Here is a 15,114-nt window from a genome sequence, read left to right on the forward strand (position 1 = left end):
GAGCCTGTGAGCCTGTGAGCCTGTGATGTTTGGAGTGAGAGTGCTACTGGCAGATCAGCTCTCTGCAGGCAGGTTTTGGGTCTGAGAACTGTGGGACAGCCCAGCTCTGGGGACAGATGTAGACTAGAAGGGTCCTTTCCTAGGTCCCCCTGTGGCTTCCGTGCCCTTTGAGCTCCCTGTGTGTTTCTCCTTGGACAGTCAATGGATAGAAAATGGGGTCCCACCTGTGGCTTAGGAGGGGGAGTGCTCCTAGCAGCCCAGGTCTCTGCACGCAGGTTTTGTGTCTGAGGGCTGTGGGACCACCCTAGCTCTGGGCACAGATGGAGATCAGAAGCAAGAGATGTATGTGTGTATGTTACTGCTTTTTAAAAGGGGAAATTCTTTTTATTTTTTAAGATTTATTTTATGTGCTTTGAGTGTTTTGTGCACTTGTATGCCTGTGCTCATGCAGGTCAAAAGAGGGCATCAGATTTTCTGGAACTGGAGATATAGATGTTTGTGAGACACCATGTGGGTGTTGGAAATCAAACCCAGGACCTAAGCAAGGACAAATGCTCTTAACCACAGAGCCATCTTTCCAGTTCCTATTATAGCTTCTTAAACTGGGTGTTGCTGACTACACATATATATGAAGCCCTGCAAATGAATGTGGAGGGAGGGCCCCCCAAATTTGTCAATAGTAAAGGCTTCTGAACACAAAAAACAAAATTTAGTTCAAAATCCACGGTGTAATGGGTCTGAGGTGCTTCTGGCACCTCTGTTGTTAAGAATGACTTTGCCGAGGCCAGGGTTCTGAGCACATAGTGTGTGTGACTGTGCATAGTGTCGTGATGCATGCTGCCAGCATACACTGCCTGCGGGACCTTGGCTCATACAAACAGCGTTCTGCCCCATAGAAACCTAACAATTTAACTCTGGATAATACTTCCATTATTGTCCTACCATCATCCTTAGCATTTCAGTACCAGGTTAGTATATGTTTGGGTTGTACTGCATTAAATCTTCCATATTAAAAAAAAAATGCTGGGGTTGGGGATTTAGCTCAGTGGTAAAGCGCTTGCCTAGCAAGCACAAGGTCCTGGGTTCGGTCCCCAGCTCTGGGAAAACAAAACAAAACAAAACAAAAAAAATTTGCTGTTTGAGTTGCTGACACAACTTTCATCTTAAAAATCATGTAATGAATCTGGGTATAGAATTAGGAAAAACCCTTAGCAATTTCCAAGGTGCCTGTCAACACATTTCCTTCGTTCTGTCCCACACATGGATGGCAAATGGCTTTCTCAGCTCTAACTGCTATAAAATCAACCTACGGGACTCAGAAAAACCCCAACGGTGCTCTGGCTTCCCGTGTATCAAGTCCTTAGCTACAGAGTAATCCCTTGTGTAGAAGTAAGTGGATGTAGCCAATAGCATGCACATTTGCTTGTCCATATTTTACTTGGCAAAACTATAGGTGAACTAAAGAATTACATTGCAATCATGTCTTTGTAGTTCATTATCCATACGCGTCTGATTTGTAGACCATTTTATATACCTGTTGCCCAGAGTCAGTAAGAACTTCTCTGGTGAAAGGGGTCTAAAAGTGAAGACAGTTCAGAAGCCCCTGATATGTATCTCCTACAAGAAGAATGACTCACATTTAATCTTCCTTTTCACCAATGAAGCCGAGGACTGCTTGTAAACATCTAATTCTCAATCTGCACCTCTGACTGAACTTAAAGCCTTTCTGTTTGCTCTGGTTAGATGTGGTGTCCACCCCCTGGACAGTTGAATCTGGAGGCGATCAGCTGAGAACCATGACCTACACTATAGTCCTCAGCAATCCACTTACGGGCAAATGTACTGCCGCCACGGAAAAGCAGGTACGCGACTCAGTCGGGGCTCCAGAGGAGTTCTGCCCACAGCTCAAGGAAAGAGTGCTTGTCACAGGCCACAGTTGATGCCACAGGTTCACCAGATACCTGACAAGGGATGACAAACTGTCAGAGCCCAGAGGGCTCCCACCCACCCACCTACACCTAGTCAATAGACCACCTGTTGGAGAGTATTTGTCAGGAGTTTCCATGTCGTTTGCAATAATGATATTGTAGTTTTATTTTTAATAATGGTGGTTGTACAGATTGAGCCACAAACTCTTGGGCATGCTAGCTAAGCACTCTACCACTGGGCTGTGTTCTCTAGCCTGCAGTCACGTTTTTTTTTTTTTTTTTTTTTTTTTTTTTTTTTTTTTTTGAGAACTACCAATTTTGTTTATTATTGATTGAATGATTTAAGTCTTTTTGGTGTTTACTTTTTGTAGTTTTTATATATTCTAGATATTAATCTTCTGGCTGATGTACAGTCAGCAAATAATTATCCCTTTTGTAGCCTGTCTCTTTATGTTGGTGGTTGTTTCTTTTGCTGTGCAGAAGCATTTTAATTTCATGTAATGCCATCTGTTAATCCTTGAGATCATTTCTTTTTTTTTAATTTATTTAATACTTAATAATAATTCTTTGGTTTCCGGGCAAACATCCCCCTCCCCCCTCCCCTTCCTTATGGGTGTTCCCCTCCCAACCCTCCCCCCATTGCCGCCCTCCCCCCAACAATCTAGTTCACTGGGGGTTCAGTCTTAGCAGGACCCAGGGCTTCCCCTTCCACTGGTGCTCTTACTAGGATATTCATTGCTACCTATGAGGTCAGAGTCCAGGGTCAGTCCATGTATAGTCTTTAGGTAGTGGCTTAGTCCCTAGAAGCTCTGGTTGCTTGGCATTGTTGTTCATAAGGGGTCTCGAGCCCCTTCAAGCTCTTCCAGTTCTTTCTCTGATTCCTTCAACGGGGGACCTATTCTCAGTTCAGTGGTTTGCTGCTGGCATTCGCCTCTGTATTTGCTGTATTCTGGCTGTGTCTCTCAGGAGAGATCTACATCCGGCTCCTGTCGGTCTGCACTACTTTGCTTCATCCATCTTGTCTTATTGGGTGGCTGTATATGTATGGGCCACATGTGGGGCAGGCTCTGAATGGGAGTTCCTTCAGTCTCTGTTTTAATCTTTGCCTCTCTCTTCCCTGCCAAGGGTATTCTTGTTCCCCTTTTAGAAAAGGAGTGAAGCATTCACATTTTGATCATCCGTCTTGAGTTTCATTTGTTCTAGGCATCTAGGGTAATTCAAGCATTTGGGCTAATAGCCACTTATCAGTGAGTGCATACCATGTATGTCTTTCTGTGTTTGGGTTAGCTCACTCAGGATGATATTTTCCAGTTCCAACCATTTGCCTACGAATTTCATAAACTCGTTGTTTTTGATAGCTGAGTAATATTCCATTGTGTAGATGTACCACATTTTCTATATCCATTCCTCTGTTGAAGGGCATCTGGGTTCTTTCCAGTTTCTGGCTATTATAAATAAGGCTGCGATGAACATAGTGGAGCACGTGTCTTTTTTATATGTTGGGGCATCTTTTGGGTATATGCCCAAGAGAGGTATAGCTGGATCCTCAGGCAGTTCAAAGTCCAATTTTCTGAGGAACCTCCAGACTGATTTCCAGAATGGTTGTACCAGTCTGCAATCCCACCAACAATGGAGGAGTGTTCCTCTTTCTCCGCATCCTCGCCAGCATCTGCTGTCACCTGAGTTTTTGATCTTAGCCATTCTCACTGGTGTGAGGTGAAATCTCAGGGTTGTTTTGATTTGCATTTCCCTTATGACTAAAGATGTTGAACATTTCTTTAGGTGTTTCTCAGCCATTCGGCATTCCTCAGCTGTGAATTCTTTGTTTAGCTCTGAACCCCATTTTTTAATAGGGTTATTTGTCTCCCTGCGGTCTAACTTCTTGAGTTCTTTGTATATTTTGGATATAAGGCCTCTATCTGTTGTAGGATTGGTAAAGATTTTTTCCCAATCTGTTGGTTGCCGATTTGTCCTAACCACAGTGTCCTTTGCCTTACAGAAGCTTTGCAGTTTTATGAGATCCCATTTGTCGATTCTTGATCTTAGAGCATAAGCCATTGGTGTTTTGTTCAGGAAATTTTTTCCAGTGCCCATGTGTTCCAGATGCTTCCCTAGTTTTTCTTCTATTAGTTTGAGTGTATCAGGTTTGATGTGGAGGTCCTTGATCCACTTGGACTTAAGCTTTGTACAGGGTGATAAGCATGGATCGATATGCATTCTTCTACATGTTGACCTCCAGTTGAACCAGCACCATTTGCTGAAAATGCTATCTTTTTTCCATTGGATGGTTTTGGCTCCTTTGTCAAAAATCAAGTGACCATAGGTGTGTGGGTTCATTTCTGGGTCTTCAATTCTATTCCATTGGTCTATCTGTCTGTCTCTGTACCAATACCATGCAGTTTTTATCACTATTGCTCTGTAATACTGCTTGAGTTCAGGGATAGTGATTCCCCCTGAAGTCCTTTTATTGTTGAGGATAGTTTTAGCTATCCTGGGTTTTTTGTTATTCCAGATGAATTTGCAAATTGTTCTGTCTAACTCTTTGAAGAATTGGATTGGTATTTTGATGGGGATTGCATTGAATCTGTAGATTGCTTTTGGTGTTTTCCTCTGGCGTCTGGATGTGCGCAGAGTGCAGTCTCTTCTGGTTTCCCAGGCGTGTCTGCCTCCCTGCAGGTTCAGCTCTCCCTCCCACGGGATTTGGGTGCAGAGAACTGTCTATCCGGTCCGTTTCCTTCAGGCTCCGGCCGTGTCTCAGGCGCAGGGGTCCCGCCGCTCCTGGGCCCTCCCCCACGGGAACCCAGAGGCCCTACACAGTTTCCTCTTGGGCCAGGGATGTGGGCAGGGGTGGGCAGCGTTGGCGGTCTCCTCCGCTCCGCAGCCTCAGGAGCGCCCACCTGACCAGGCGGTGAGGTCTCTCTCCCACGGGGCCTGGGAGCAGAGAGCTGCAGCGGGCCGGGATCTGCCCTGCAGTCACGTTTTAAAGACAGGCTATTATTTATTGATTGATCGATTGATTGATTGGTTAGTTGGTTTTGTTTTGTTTTGAGACAGGGTTTCTCTGTGTAGTCTTGGCTGTCCTAGAATTCTCTCCGTATATCAGACTGGCCTTGAACTCACATCCTACCTCTGCCTCCTGAGTATTGGCATTAAAAGCCAAACAAGTCTATAAAACAAACAAATCTATAAAAATGTGAACAGAAGTATTGTCCAAAATTATATCAATGCCTCAGATGTCTTTGGAAACCAATATGGAGTTGTGGAGGGATGCTGGCAGAGGGGAGGTGGGGCTCACATGAAGGGAGATGGGACAGCAAACATGGCGGACGGTAGGCGATGAGCTCATGAGGGTTCACTGCATCCCTCTTGTACCCGTCTACAGTTTTGTTTAATAGAAGAATTTAAAATGAGTATCTCTAAAATCTAACTTACAATAAGATCATGTCAGGGGAGAAGCCCAAAGAACCAGATGGCTGCTGTGACATATGGGGAACATTGTTTTTAATCTTAAACACAAGCCAGTACTCCTCTCAGTGACTAGAATGGCACTGGCTTAGAGCGGAGTGTGTTTGGCCAGTCTGGGCTAGAGTCTAGTGCACCTGAAGACCACTGCAAACAGCCGTGAACACTGAAGGAGGTGTTGTTTTGGTTTTTCCATCAGCGTTACAGAAAATGTGATTCACTTATCGTCTATAACATTTTAAAAGGTTGTCACAGATACAAGAAGAGATGGGTGTTTTGGAATAGGAAAATCTTCTATAAACTTAGGAGCCAGTCCTTCCTCCTTCAATGATGGGTAGAAGTGTGGTTAAGTGAAAGCTTTAGTTGACAGACCCCTTAAGTTAGGGAAAACGATGTTTTGCCTGGTTGCTCTATTTTTTTGGCTTTTTTTTTTTAACAGTTGGCTTTGTTAAAGTTTGACGAATGTGGGAGTTATGGCCCTTCTACTATTCAATTGATTTTTGAATTGTCAACTTAATTTTTTTTAACTTAAAACTCATTATAGCCAAGAAACACAGAACGATTATGCGATTTATTTCTCACGCTGTCCTAATTTGTCATAAGATTTTCGATGTGTTTTGTATTTGTGAGGAGGAACTTCAGTATATATGCTCTAAGTTGCTGGGGAACATATTGAAAAACCCACGTAAACATCTTTTATCTTACTTCGGCAGACACTGTATAAAGAGAGCCGGGAAGCCCAGTTTTATTTAGTAGATTCAGAAGTGCTGACACACGACGTCCCCTACCACGACTACTTCTACACTTTGAATAGATACTGCATCGTGCGCTCTGCAAAACAGAGGTGCAGGCTGAGGTGGGTCGCTGCAAGCACACACACGAGTGAGTTGACCAGGGTGTGCTGTGTAACACCAGACTGAAGTCTTAGTCGGGCACCACAGAGCTTCGCTTCTTACCTAAATCACATGTCCAGCAGTGTTCGGGATGTGGGGCTCCGCACTCAAGACTGAAACTGATAAACGTATGGGCATCCTGGGGCCTCACAGTCTAGAATAAATGCCCTTCAATTGCCACAGGAATAAAGGCTATAGAATTGGCCAAAGCTAGTCCCGTGCTCCAGTGTAAGCGTCTCAAGCGTCAGGAGTTTTAGGGGAACGCATGGTGAGCCACACGGCGCTCTGCTGCGGTGCGAACGAAGAAGGTTGGCACCTTGAAGAGCAATGGCCATCGCAGGCCGTGCTGGCCCTAATTAATAGAATTACTTTTGACTAGTGCGCAATCACTAGAGCTCCCCGAGGCATTTAGAAATTTATTTAATTCCTTAGCGTTTCCTGAAGCCTTCATTGCTTTTTAGGCGAGGGTAGAGTATCCCACTTTGATGAGGTTATTAGCAACTCACAATGTTTTTAAAAGAAGAACAAATTTTATTTCACAGTAGTAATGGCATTTAATTCTTTTGGCTTCCCACAGAATGCAACCTCACGTTTCACTGCAGTGAAATAGCTAAAGTAGTGGCCACAGTCCCCTGAACTCTTCTGGTCTCCTCTGCTGGCTAAAGTCTGTCTCTAAAGAAATATTATTTTCTTCTCTTCCTATTAGAGTCTCCACAGACTTGAAATACAGGAAACAACCGTGGGGCCTTATCAAGTCTTTAATCGAGAAGAATTCCTGGAGTTCGCTGGAGAACTATTTCAAACAGCTTGGTATGTAGGCTTTCATGCATTGGTATTTTCCAAGGTCTCATTTAAAACGGGCTGTTCTTCATTAGGATCACACGTCAAAAATTAACGTACATCACGGTCAACCTTTCAATACTCACAAACGCTGTAAAAGAGAAGCATGATTGTTTTTCCCCACTTTACCGTCAAGGAAATCCCGAGTACATTTAAGTGACTTGTCCAAGATCACACACACTGCCTGTGCAGGGAGCCAGGAGGCTAAACACAGAGAGAAGTTCCAAAACTAGGTTATAGATCCTCTTGTCCTCTGTCACAACTGCAGGGCCCCAGGTCTACACCTGTCTTTTTTTTGGGAACTGGGGACCGAACCCAGGGCCTTGCGCTTGCTAGGCAAGCGCTCTACCACTGAGCCAAATCCCCAACCCCTACACCTGTCTTCTTAACTGTGGCTTTCCTGGGCTTATGTAGGCCCACTTGGCAATGGTGCTGTGTTTGTGTGTGGATTTACTGGAGGTGTGCTGGTAGCTGACCAAGAGAGACAATGCGGCTGTTACGCTGGGATACTTCTTAATATACACAGAAGGGAATGCTGCATATCTGAACATAATTAATTCTAGTGAAGGAAAGGCCCAAAGCCAGCCATCTCTAGCGACTTAAGGCTGCATGCTTGCTTTACTCTGCTGGTTACTTGTCCTCTGGCTTTTTTCCCTCTGGCTGTTTCATTGTTAAACTTCTCATCAGCACCAAAGAAGTTTGGCCACTTGCTAACGAGATTCTGAAAAAAAAAAAAAAAAAAAAGAAAGAAAGAAAGACCAAGCAGAGGGAAGGACTAAAAATAAATGACAGAAATGAGATATTTAGGTTGTTTCAAGATTCCTTTTACCAGACGTTTTCTTTCCAAACGTTAGAACTTCTACACGCTACCCTCTTCTTTAGGGTTAAGAAGCGCTGATAGATCCTTCCTTGGAAACCTTTCTAACGATCCCGTGGATGTGTGTGGAACCCTCGATTTCACAACTGAAGGCATTACGTTAATATTTAATATAGCACGTAGCAAGTTTCCGCTGATGACCTCATCATTTATTGATACACATTCTTCCTAGAATAAGGAAGTCTCACTGTAGGGTCATTATAGTCTCTAAAGCTCTTAATTAAGAATAAAGTTTTAATCTAGTCTGTAAAACCTGAGGTTTGATAAGAGAGGGTTATCAAGGCTCAAACGAGCCCACCTACGCATGCGCGTGCGCGCGCACACCCTCTCTCCCCCACACAACTTGTGTCCTATAGTTGAGGAAGCTTCCTTCTTATCCATTTGTTTTTAAAAATTCTTCTCAGAATCAGATTTGTTAATGGAAGAGTCTGTGTTGAGTCAACCCATGGAAGATGCTGGAAAACTTAGCAGCCTACGCCGGAGACGGCGGACCTTGAACCGGACAGCAGAGCCGGTTCCAAAGCTGCCCTCTCAGCGCTCTCCTACAGATTTGGGCTTCGAGGCCAAAGACGATATTACAGGTAGCTGTCGCTATTAAACAGATAAAAGACTTACCCTTAGGAGGCATGGGGTGCCTCTTGTCTTTGAGGAATGCCATTTAAGGAAGCCTGCCTTTCTCTTCTTTTTGATAATATTTATTAATACTCTGAATTTCTTAACAGCAGCTACCGTAGAAGCCTAAAGAAACAGCTGGGATGTGGCAGGTATATGACGAGTAGAATATTTCAGTTGGCCTGCACAACATTAACATTTTTTAGATTGCTTGGACTGGTGCCCGCCTTTAGTCCCAGCGCTCAGAGGTAGAGGCAGGTAGATCTTGGTGAGTTTGAGGCCAACCTGATCTATCTAGTGAGTTCCAGGCCAGCCAGGATTACTTAGTGAGATGCTACCTCAAAAAATAATTGGGTATTTAAATAAAATATTATGTTTGTGTGGCCCTGTACCAAGTCCCTTCAGACAGTCTGTGTTGTCCATCTGTGACTCTGTCCCCAACATGAGCCACTAGCCCCAAGCTTCTGTTTATTTCCTGCTTAACATCTACAGACATCTGATGTTTAGCTCTGAGTGTACTGCTGAGGGCTAGCCTGGGCAAACAGCTGAGATGGAGCTTGACCATCAGTTTCGAGTTAATTTCAGATGATTATTGACTTTGAGCAGTGTTCACAGCCCTCTCTCTCACCTCTCACCTCCAGGAAAGAGAAAGGCAGTGGACAGTTGTGACACTGCCCTTATCGTGGTGATGAGCGTATTGTAAGTATCCCTTGTATATCCTTTGTTCATATCGTCATCTGTTTTTAAGTAGGTCCCCAAAGAATTGTAAGGCATAAGGACTTATTTTTTACTCTTTGTGTTAGTGCTTGGCCTGCATGTCTGTGTGCAGTACCTACAGAGGGCAGAAGGAAGCACAGATCCTCTTGGAAGCGGAGTTACATACAGAGGGTTGTGAGCGATTCTGTGGGTGCTGGGAACCAATCCCAGGGAACCAATCTCAGGGAACCAATCCCAGGGAACCAATCCCAGGGAACCAATCCCAGGGCTCTGAAGAGCAGCAGGTGTCCTTAACCGCCAAGCCTTCTCATCAGCCTCTGCATTTGTTTTATTGGGTAGAAATGGTCACTGCTGACCACGTTGAACTGTAAAACCAGTCTAATAGATTTTGTTTGATAGCTTTTGATGTATGTTTTTTTCGGAATTGTCAAAGGTAAGGGAATATAAAATATACGCTCAGCATTAAAATAAAAAGCATTCTGACTTATTTCTATGAAACCTATGGGTTTTTATGAGAAGTTCTGTAAATTTAAAGAAAATACTTGTTGGTAAAATTCTAATAAAATGATTCTACCTTGCTTAAATAGATCAGTGGTGTTACGCGTTTATATGAGTAAGACTTAGTGTTTTTGCTAAAATGCAGATGTCTCAGCTCTAATTTTAAAGGTCGTTTCAGAAGACTTTGAATAGTGATCAGGAAATTTTAAAAACATTTTTAAAAATTTAAATTGATTTTTATGTGTATGGGTGTTTTGTCTGCATGTTATCTCTGTGTACCACAAGTATGCCTGGTGAGTATAAAGGCCAAAAGAGGGCATTGGATCCCCCGAGACTGAAGTTACAAAGAGTTGTAAGCAGCCATGTTGGTGCAAGGCTTCCAACAAGAGCAGCTAGTGATGGAATTTAAAGCACACGCTGTAGGTTATTCTGATATAGCAACCAGACTGTCAAAAATATTAGGCAATTAGTCTGATGCTTGTAGTATTTATGGGAACCTACCTAGCAAGTTACACCTAAGAGCTCTAATTCTACTGGGCGATAATTTTTGGAATGAAGCTCTTACCTGTTTTTCTTTACTACAGATTTCAGAACAAGCAGAAAGTACTTTTATCCTTTTTAGTGTTTGCTGTCGTTCTTGTTGTTGTTGTTTCCTTGACATGGGGCTTGCTATGAAGTCTTAGCCTTGAACTATCTCATGATCCTCCTGCCTCAGCCCCCCTTATGCTGGGACAACCTGTGTAAACCCTGGCCCTCAGATCTCTCTCTGGGTTTCAGAAAAGGTTTTCAGATTCTAATAAAATCAGGTTGCTCTGACATTTTGAATGACAAATATTATTATATTACATCGTAGGAATTTATATATACGTATGCATGTACACGTTCATCCCTTCAGTGCTGTGATAATTTTATAGATTTGATTTCCTCATTACCTTTAGTTTTCTTACATACCCTCTATACACTTTTTTCACTTTCTGTGCTGTCTGGAACCAAACCCCTGGCCCGGGTGCATACTAAGTAACCATTCTACGGCTGAGCTATGCCCCCAAACACAATCAGTTTAGCTTGAGGCAGGTAAATCTTTTAACAGAACTAAATAAAGGCACATGATACTACTTATCAGTCTGTGCACATGTGTAATGAGGTCTGTATTCATTTGAAAGGCTGATATTAAAAAGAAAACATTAACTTTGAATGTAAAAATTTTATATTTACCGTTATGTAATATATGCTTGGGATTTATCTGGTACTTTCTCTGTTCAAAGAGAGTATCTGTCTGTCTGTCTGTCTGTATGTATGTATGTATGTATCTATCTATCTATATATCTATCTATGCACATTTTTTTGCTTCCACTGGGAATGAAAGGTAACATTGCGATGTTCCTAAAATCAGCTACGTATTGATCTTCCTTTCATTTTTAAAATGCAGTATTATGGGTATGTAATTGCTTAAGCCAGTGTAACCCAAAAATAGACCCTGAAAGCCTACCTGGTAGATTTCTAAGCCAGTGGTTGCACAGGACTGGCTGGGATTGAGCAAAGAAGAAAGGAAAAAGGGGTCAGAGGCCATCTGTGAGTTGTGGCCTTTCAAGGAGTTTTCTTATCACACACTAGGCATTTCCCATCATTCTCTTTGGCAGCTATATAATACTTGAAAGCAGTTATTTCATATAATGAAACAGGGATAATTTATTGAAATATAGAAAATGGTGTAGATCATATACAGTTGAAAGCTTTTGCATATGTATGTTATTTTACTCTGTTTCTTAGTCGTGGAAGGGGGTCTTGGGGTGGGGTCTGCCTCTGTAGTCCAGGCTGCCCTGCGGTCTCCAATCACAATAGATTCTCTTGACTCTACCATGAGGGTGCTGGGCTTCCTCTGCTGCTGCCTCTGCAGTGCAGGTCAGTGTGGGTTAACCAGCTGTCCTTTACTTGGCACAGTTTGCTGCTGCTAGTTCTGCTGAATGTGACACTGTTTCTGAAGTTGTCAAAGATAGAACACGCCACCCAGTCCTTCTACCAGCTTCACCTCCAAGGAGAGAAATCTTTAAAGTAAGTTCCCCGCCTCAGCCCTGCCTGTTTCTCTGTTGTAGAAAATTTAACTTTAGAGACTTTGGTCTGCTGTATCTTGTCATGCACGCTTAGTTCTCCCCCTCCCCGCCGCCTGGGGTGGTGGCGGCGGCGGTGGCGGCAGCAGTGGGTATGATTTTGTGTTTCATTTGCAATAAATGGAGCACAATAATTTCTGTAAATGAAAGATCAGCAGCTGTTTTATGATTTAATTTTTTTCTTCTAGTTTAGTCTCTGACAGGCTCTCAAGAACGGAAAATATTCAAAAGAACAAAGATCAGGCCCACCGTTTAAAAGGAGTACTCCAGGATTCCATAGTGATGTTGGAACAGGTAGGCCAGGTTGTTCCTCAGGGGTGTGAATGGGCGGGTTGTCAGCTTGGGACGTCTGTAGACACACTTCTATAGCTGCTTACTAACTCTGCTCCCACTTCAGCATTCTCTTTTGGTTCAGGTGTTTCTCTCACTCCGTGCTTGTCCATGTCTTATAGAGAGGAGAAACCTCCTTTCTTCCTTCTATAACCATCTTGACAAATTGTCCTATCCTAGACCCCCTCTGCTCTTTGGACTAGTGCTAGGAATGTTTGACACAGCTTTGTGAAGTCTGTGCAGTAGACTTTGTGAAGAATCACAGTACCCAACCCAATGCAGGTTTGCTGAATGAGCGAATGAACGAATACAGTAAGGAATACGGAATATTTCTTGGTCTCCAGTTGCTTTGATTTTGTGAGAGAAGTCAGTTACCCTACAGGCTTTCATGTCTGTTTTTAAAAGTGCAGAGTTAAGTAGTATAGAAGTATGAAGTGGGTAGTGCTCTAGGAGCTCCGAGGCAGGGTGGTTAGGGAAGATCGTATGGGGTCAGCAGGTACAGGTAAGTTTTAGAACTGTGAAGAGGACCTTGGATTAGGAAGACATGACTCAGCCATGGGGCACGAGGTGTTCAGGGAAGAGTGGAAAAGACCACTGAGCCTTGAGGAATGTCTAAGAAAACAAGCCTTTCTCTCTGGATAGTCAGATGGACTTCCTGGAATGTACACTGAGTGAAAAACTATGGCCCTCTAGTACCTGGTAAGAACTCTCTAGAATTCATATAGCAGATACTGGAGAATCAGGTATTTGATGATCTGTTTTATTTGACCGTCTCTATCTATCTATCTATCTATCTATCTATCTATCTATCTATCTATCTATTGATGTAGATGCTCAAATCAAATACACACATATATATGTATATATACACACACATATATATGTATATATACATACACAGACATACATATACACATACACATAGATCTTTTGGAGTAAAATAACTGGCAAAAATCGAAGTCTGATTTTTGATCATTCTGTTTGCAGCTGAAGAGCTCACTCATTATGCTTCAGAAAACCTTTGATTTACTAAACAAGAACAAGTCTGGGGTGGTTGTGGAGAGCTAGTGCTGAAATGTGGAGATCAAAGAGACATCTGGACCTAGAAGACAACATCTGGAAGGAAACAGAGGATGAAGACTGTCGCGGTCAAAAGGACATTTCTGATCTTTTTATTACCGGGATTTCTACTAGAAAAGCCTTATTTAAATAACATTTACTCAGTGATTCTCACCAGTAGCCTTAAGACTCTATCTTTTCACTTCTTATAGCTATTTTCAAGCTGTGAATTTCTCTAGTGAACCATGAAATATATTTTGGAATTGAAATTCTGTGACACAAAAGGGGGGAAGGAAGACACCCTGGCTACAGTGGCTTCTCTTCTCCAGTGAGGCTTGTCACTTGATCCTTTAAATTTACGTTAGCACAGAGTCCCTGTGCCCAGTGGGGTGTGTTCATAGCTGAGTCTAAGAGCCTAAAAAGGTAAGAAGGAACCCTTTAATCACTTGTCACCTTAAAGGATCATTTTCCAAGTGCAGACATTGCAGGTTTGTATCTTTAAACTTTACAATGTCTTCATTGACTTGGCTTCAAGGCCAGTGGTCAGACCTTTTGTATGTCTGAAAGAGTCATTGACCATGTTGTATCTTAATGAAGGAATATATGTGTATGTATACACACATACATATATATATATATATATACATGTACATAAATGTGTGTATATGTATATATGTATGTAGGTACATATTTATATCTACCAAAGGTGAGATTACCCTTCATACATCCAAAAGACTGAATAGTAATTTAGGAGAAGGAAGTATTCGAGTTATTAATGCTCAGAATGAACTACTTTTAGTTTTAGAAGCCATAAGATTATTATAAAGTCTGGGCATTTCATGATGGATCAAATGAGACCATGAATTATGCTTGGATTCACCTTAGGAGGGCCCATAATGGAAGTGACCCATGCCATGGAAAAGAATTGATGGCTTTTCAGTAGCAGCTACATACAGCTTCATTCTTTATTCTTCATTCTGTGTGTAGCTTGTCTTGCTGGCAATCAGAAGATAGACAGACAGATACTCGCACTCGCCAGTAAAGACTGGGGGACGTGCGTGCTGACTGAAGTTGAGAGGCACAAGCTTGGGCTCTCAGGACAGCTGCTTAGGCATTTGTGAAAAGAAGGACTCTGTGACCAGACTTGAAATTAGCTCCGTCCCCCAGGATTTAGGGAATGTTCAGGACATATTTATTTATTGTTTTGTTCTCTAGAGGTCTTTCTAGAACACGCACATATATTTATTCTTATTGAATATCCATTGTCTTTAAGTCAATGTTGCCTTTCCCTCAGGTCACCAAAGCCAAATGTCATTGTTAACAACGCTTTTGCGAAGCCTGTAGGGAATAAAAATACTGGCTAAAGGGAAGGGTTTCTCTTCACAAGTCCTATCTACTCTCCCTGGGGAAGGGGGCTTCAGAGTAATACCTCCTGTTCCGTTTTGTCTTGTTTTGTTTTGTTTGTTTAGGAACATAGGAAGTATCTGGCTGTATGTTAGAGTGAGTGGATTAGAAACTTCAAATTGTTACATTTAGAAAAATGTTAACTGTCAGAGTGAATGTTTTTGTTGTTTCTCTCAGACTACTTTATCACATACCTCAAAGGTTACCAACGTTGCTTTGTAGATAAAACACTAAATATGTATGTAGAATTAAGATCTTAATCTGTTATATATAGATTGACTTCAATAAAACCCAAAATGTCTAAGTTGCTGTTCTTCTGTTTCTGCTTAAAAACCAAACCAAACCAAACCTAGAAAGCCTGGGGTAGGGAAAACCTGTACGTAGGC

The 15,114-nt window shown here is 42.4% G+C and overlaps 1 protein-coding gene across 6 annotated transcripts in view; it reads left to right on the forward strand.

The window, feature by feature from the left end:
* Positions 1–15,032, forward strand: part of Gramd1c (GRAM domain containing 1C) — an 85,403-nt gene extending 70,371 nt beyond the window's left edge. For all 6 annotated transcript variants that reach the window (XM_039088482.2, XM_039088485.2, XM_039088484.1 and 3 more), the window contains 8 exons: positions 1,744–1,862; positions 6,104–6,246; positions 6,990–7,093; positions 8,405–8,581; positions 9,254–9,311; positions 11,769–11,879; positions 12,124–12,229; positions 13,253–15,032. In XM_039088482.2, the coding sequence (XP_038944410.1) occupies positions 1,744–1,862; positions 6,104–6,246; positions 6,990–7,093; positions 8,405–8,581; positions 9,254–9,311; positions 11,769–11,879; positions 12,124–12,229; positions 13,253–13,333 (899 nt within the window). In that variant the 3' untranslated portion in view covers positions 13,334–15,032. The remainder of the gene's footprint in view (positions 1–1,743; positions 1,863–6,103; positions 6,247–6,989; positions 7,094–8,404; positions 8,582–9,253; positions 9,312–11,768; positions 11,880–12,123; positions 12,230–13,252) is intronic.
* Positions 15,033–15,114: the final 82 nt, after the last annotated feature.

This window comes from Rattus norvegicus, chromosome 11 (assembly GCF_036323735.1).
Source record: "Rattus norvegicus strain BN/NHsdMcwi chromosome 11, GRCr8, whole genome shotgun sequence".
NCBI lineage: Eukaryota > Metazoa > Chordata > Mammalia > Rodentia > Muridae > Rattus > Rattus norvegicus.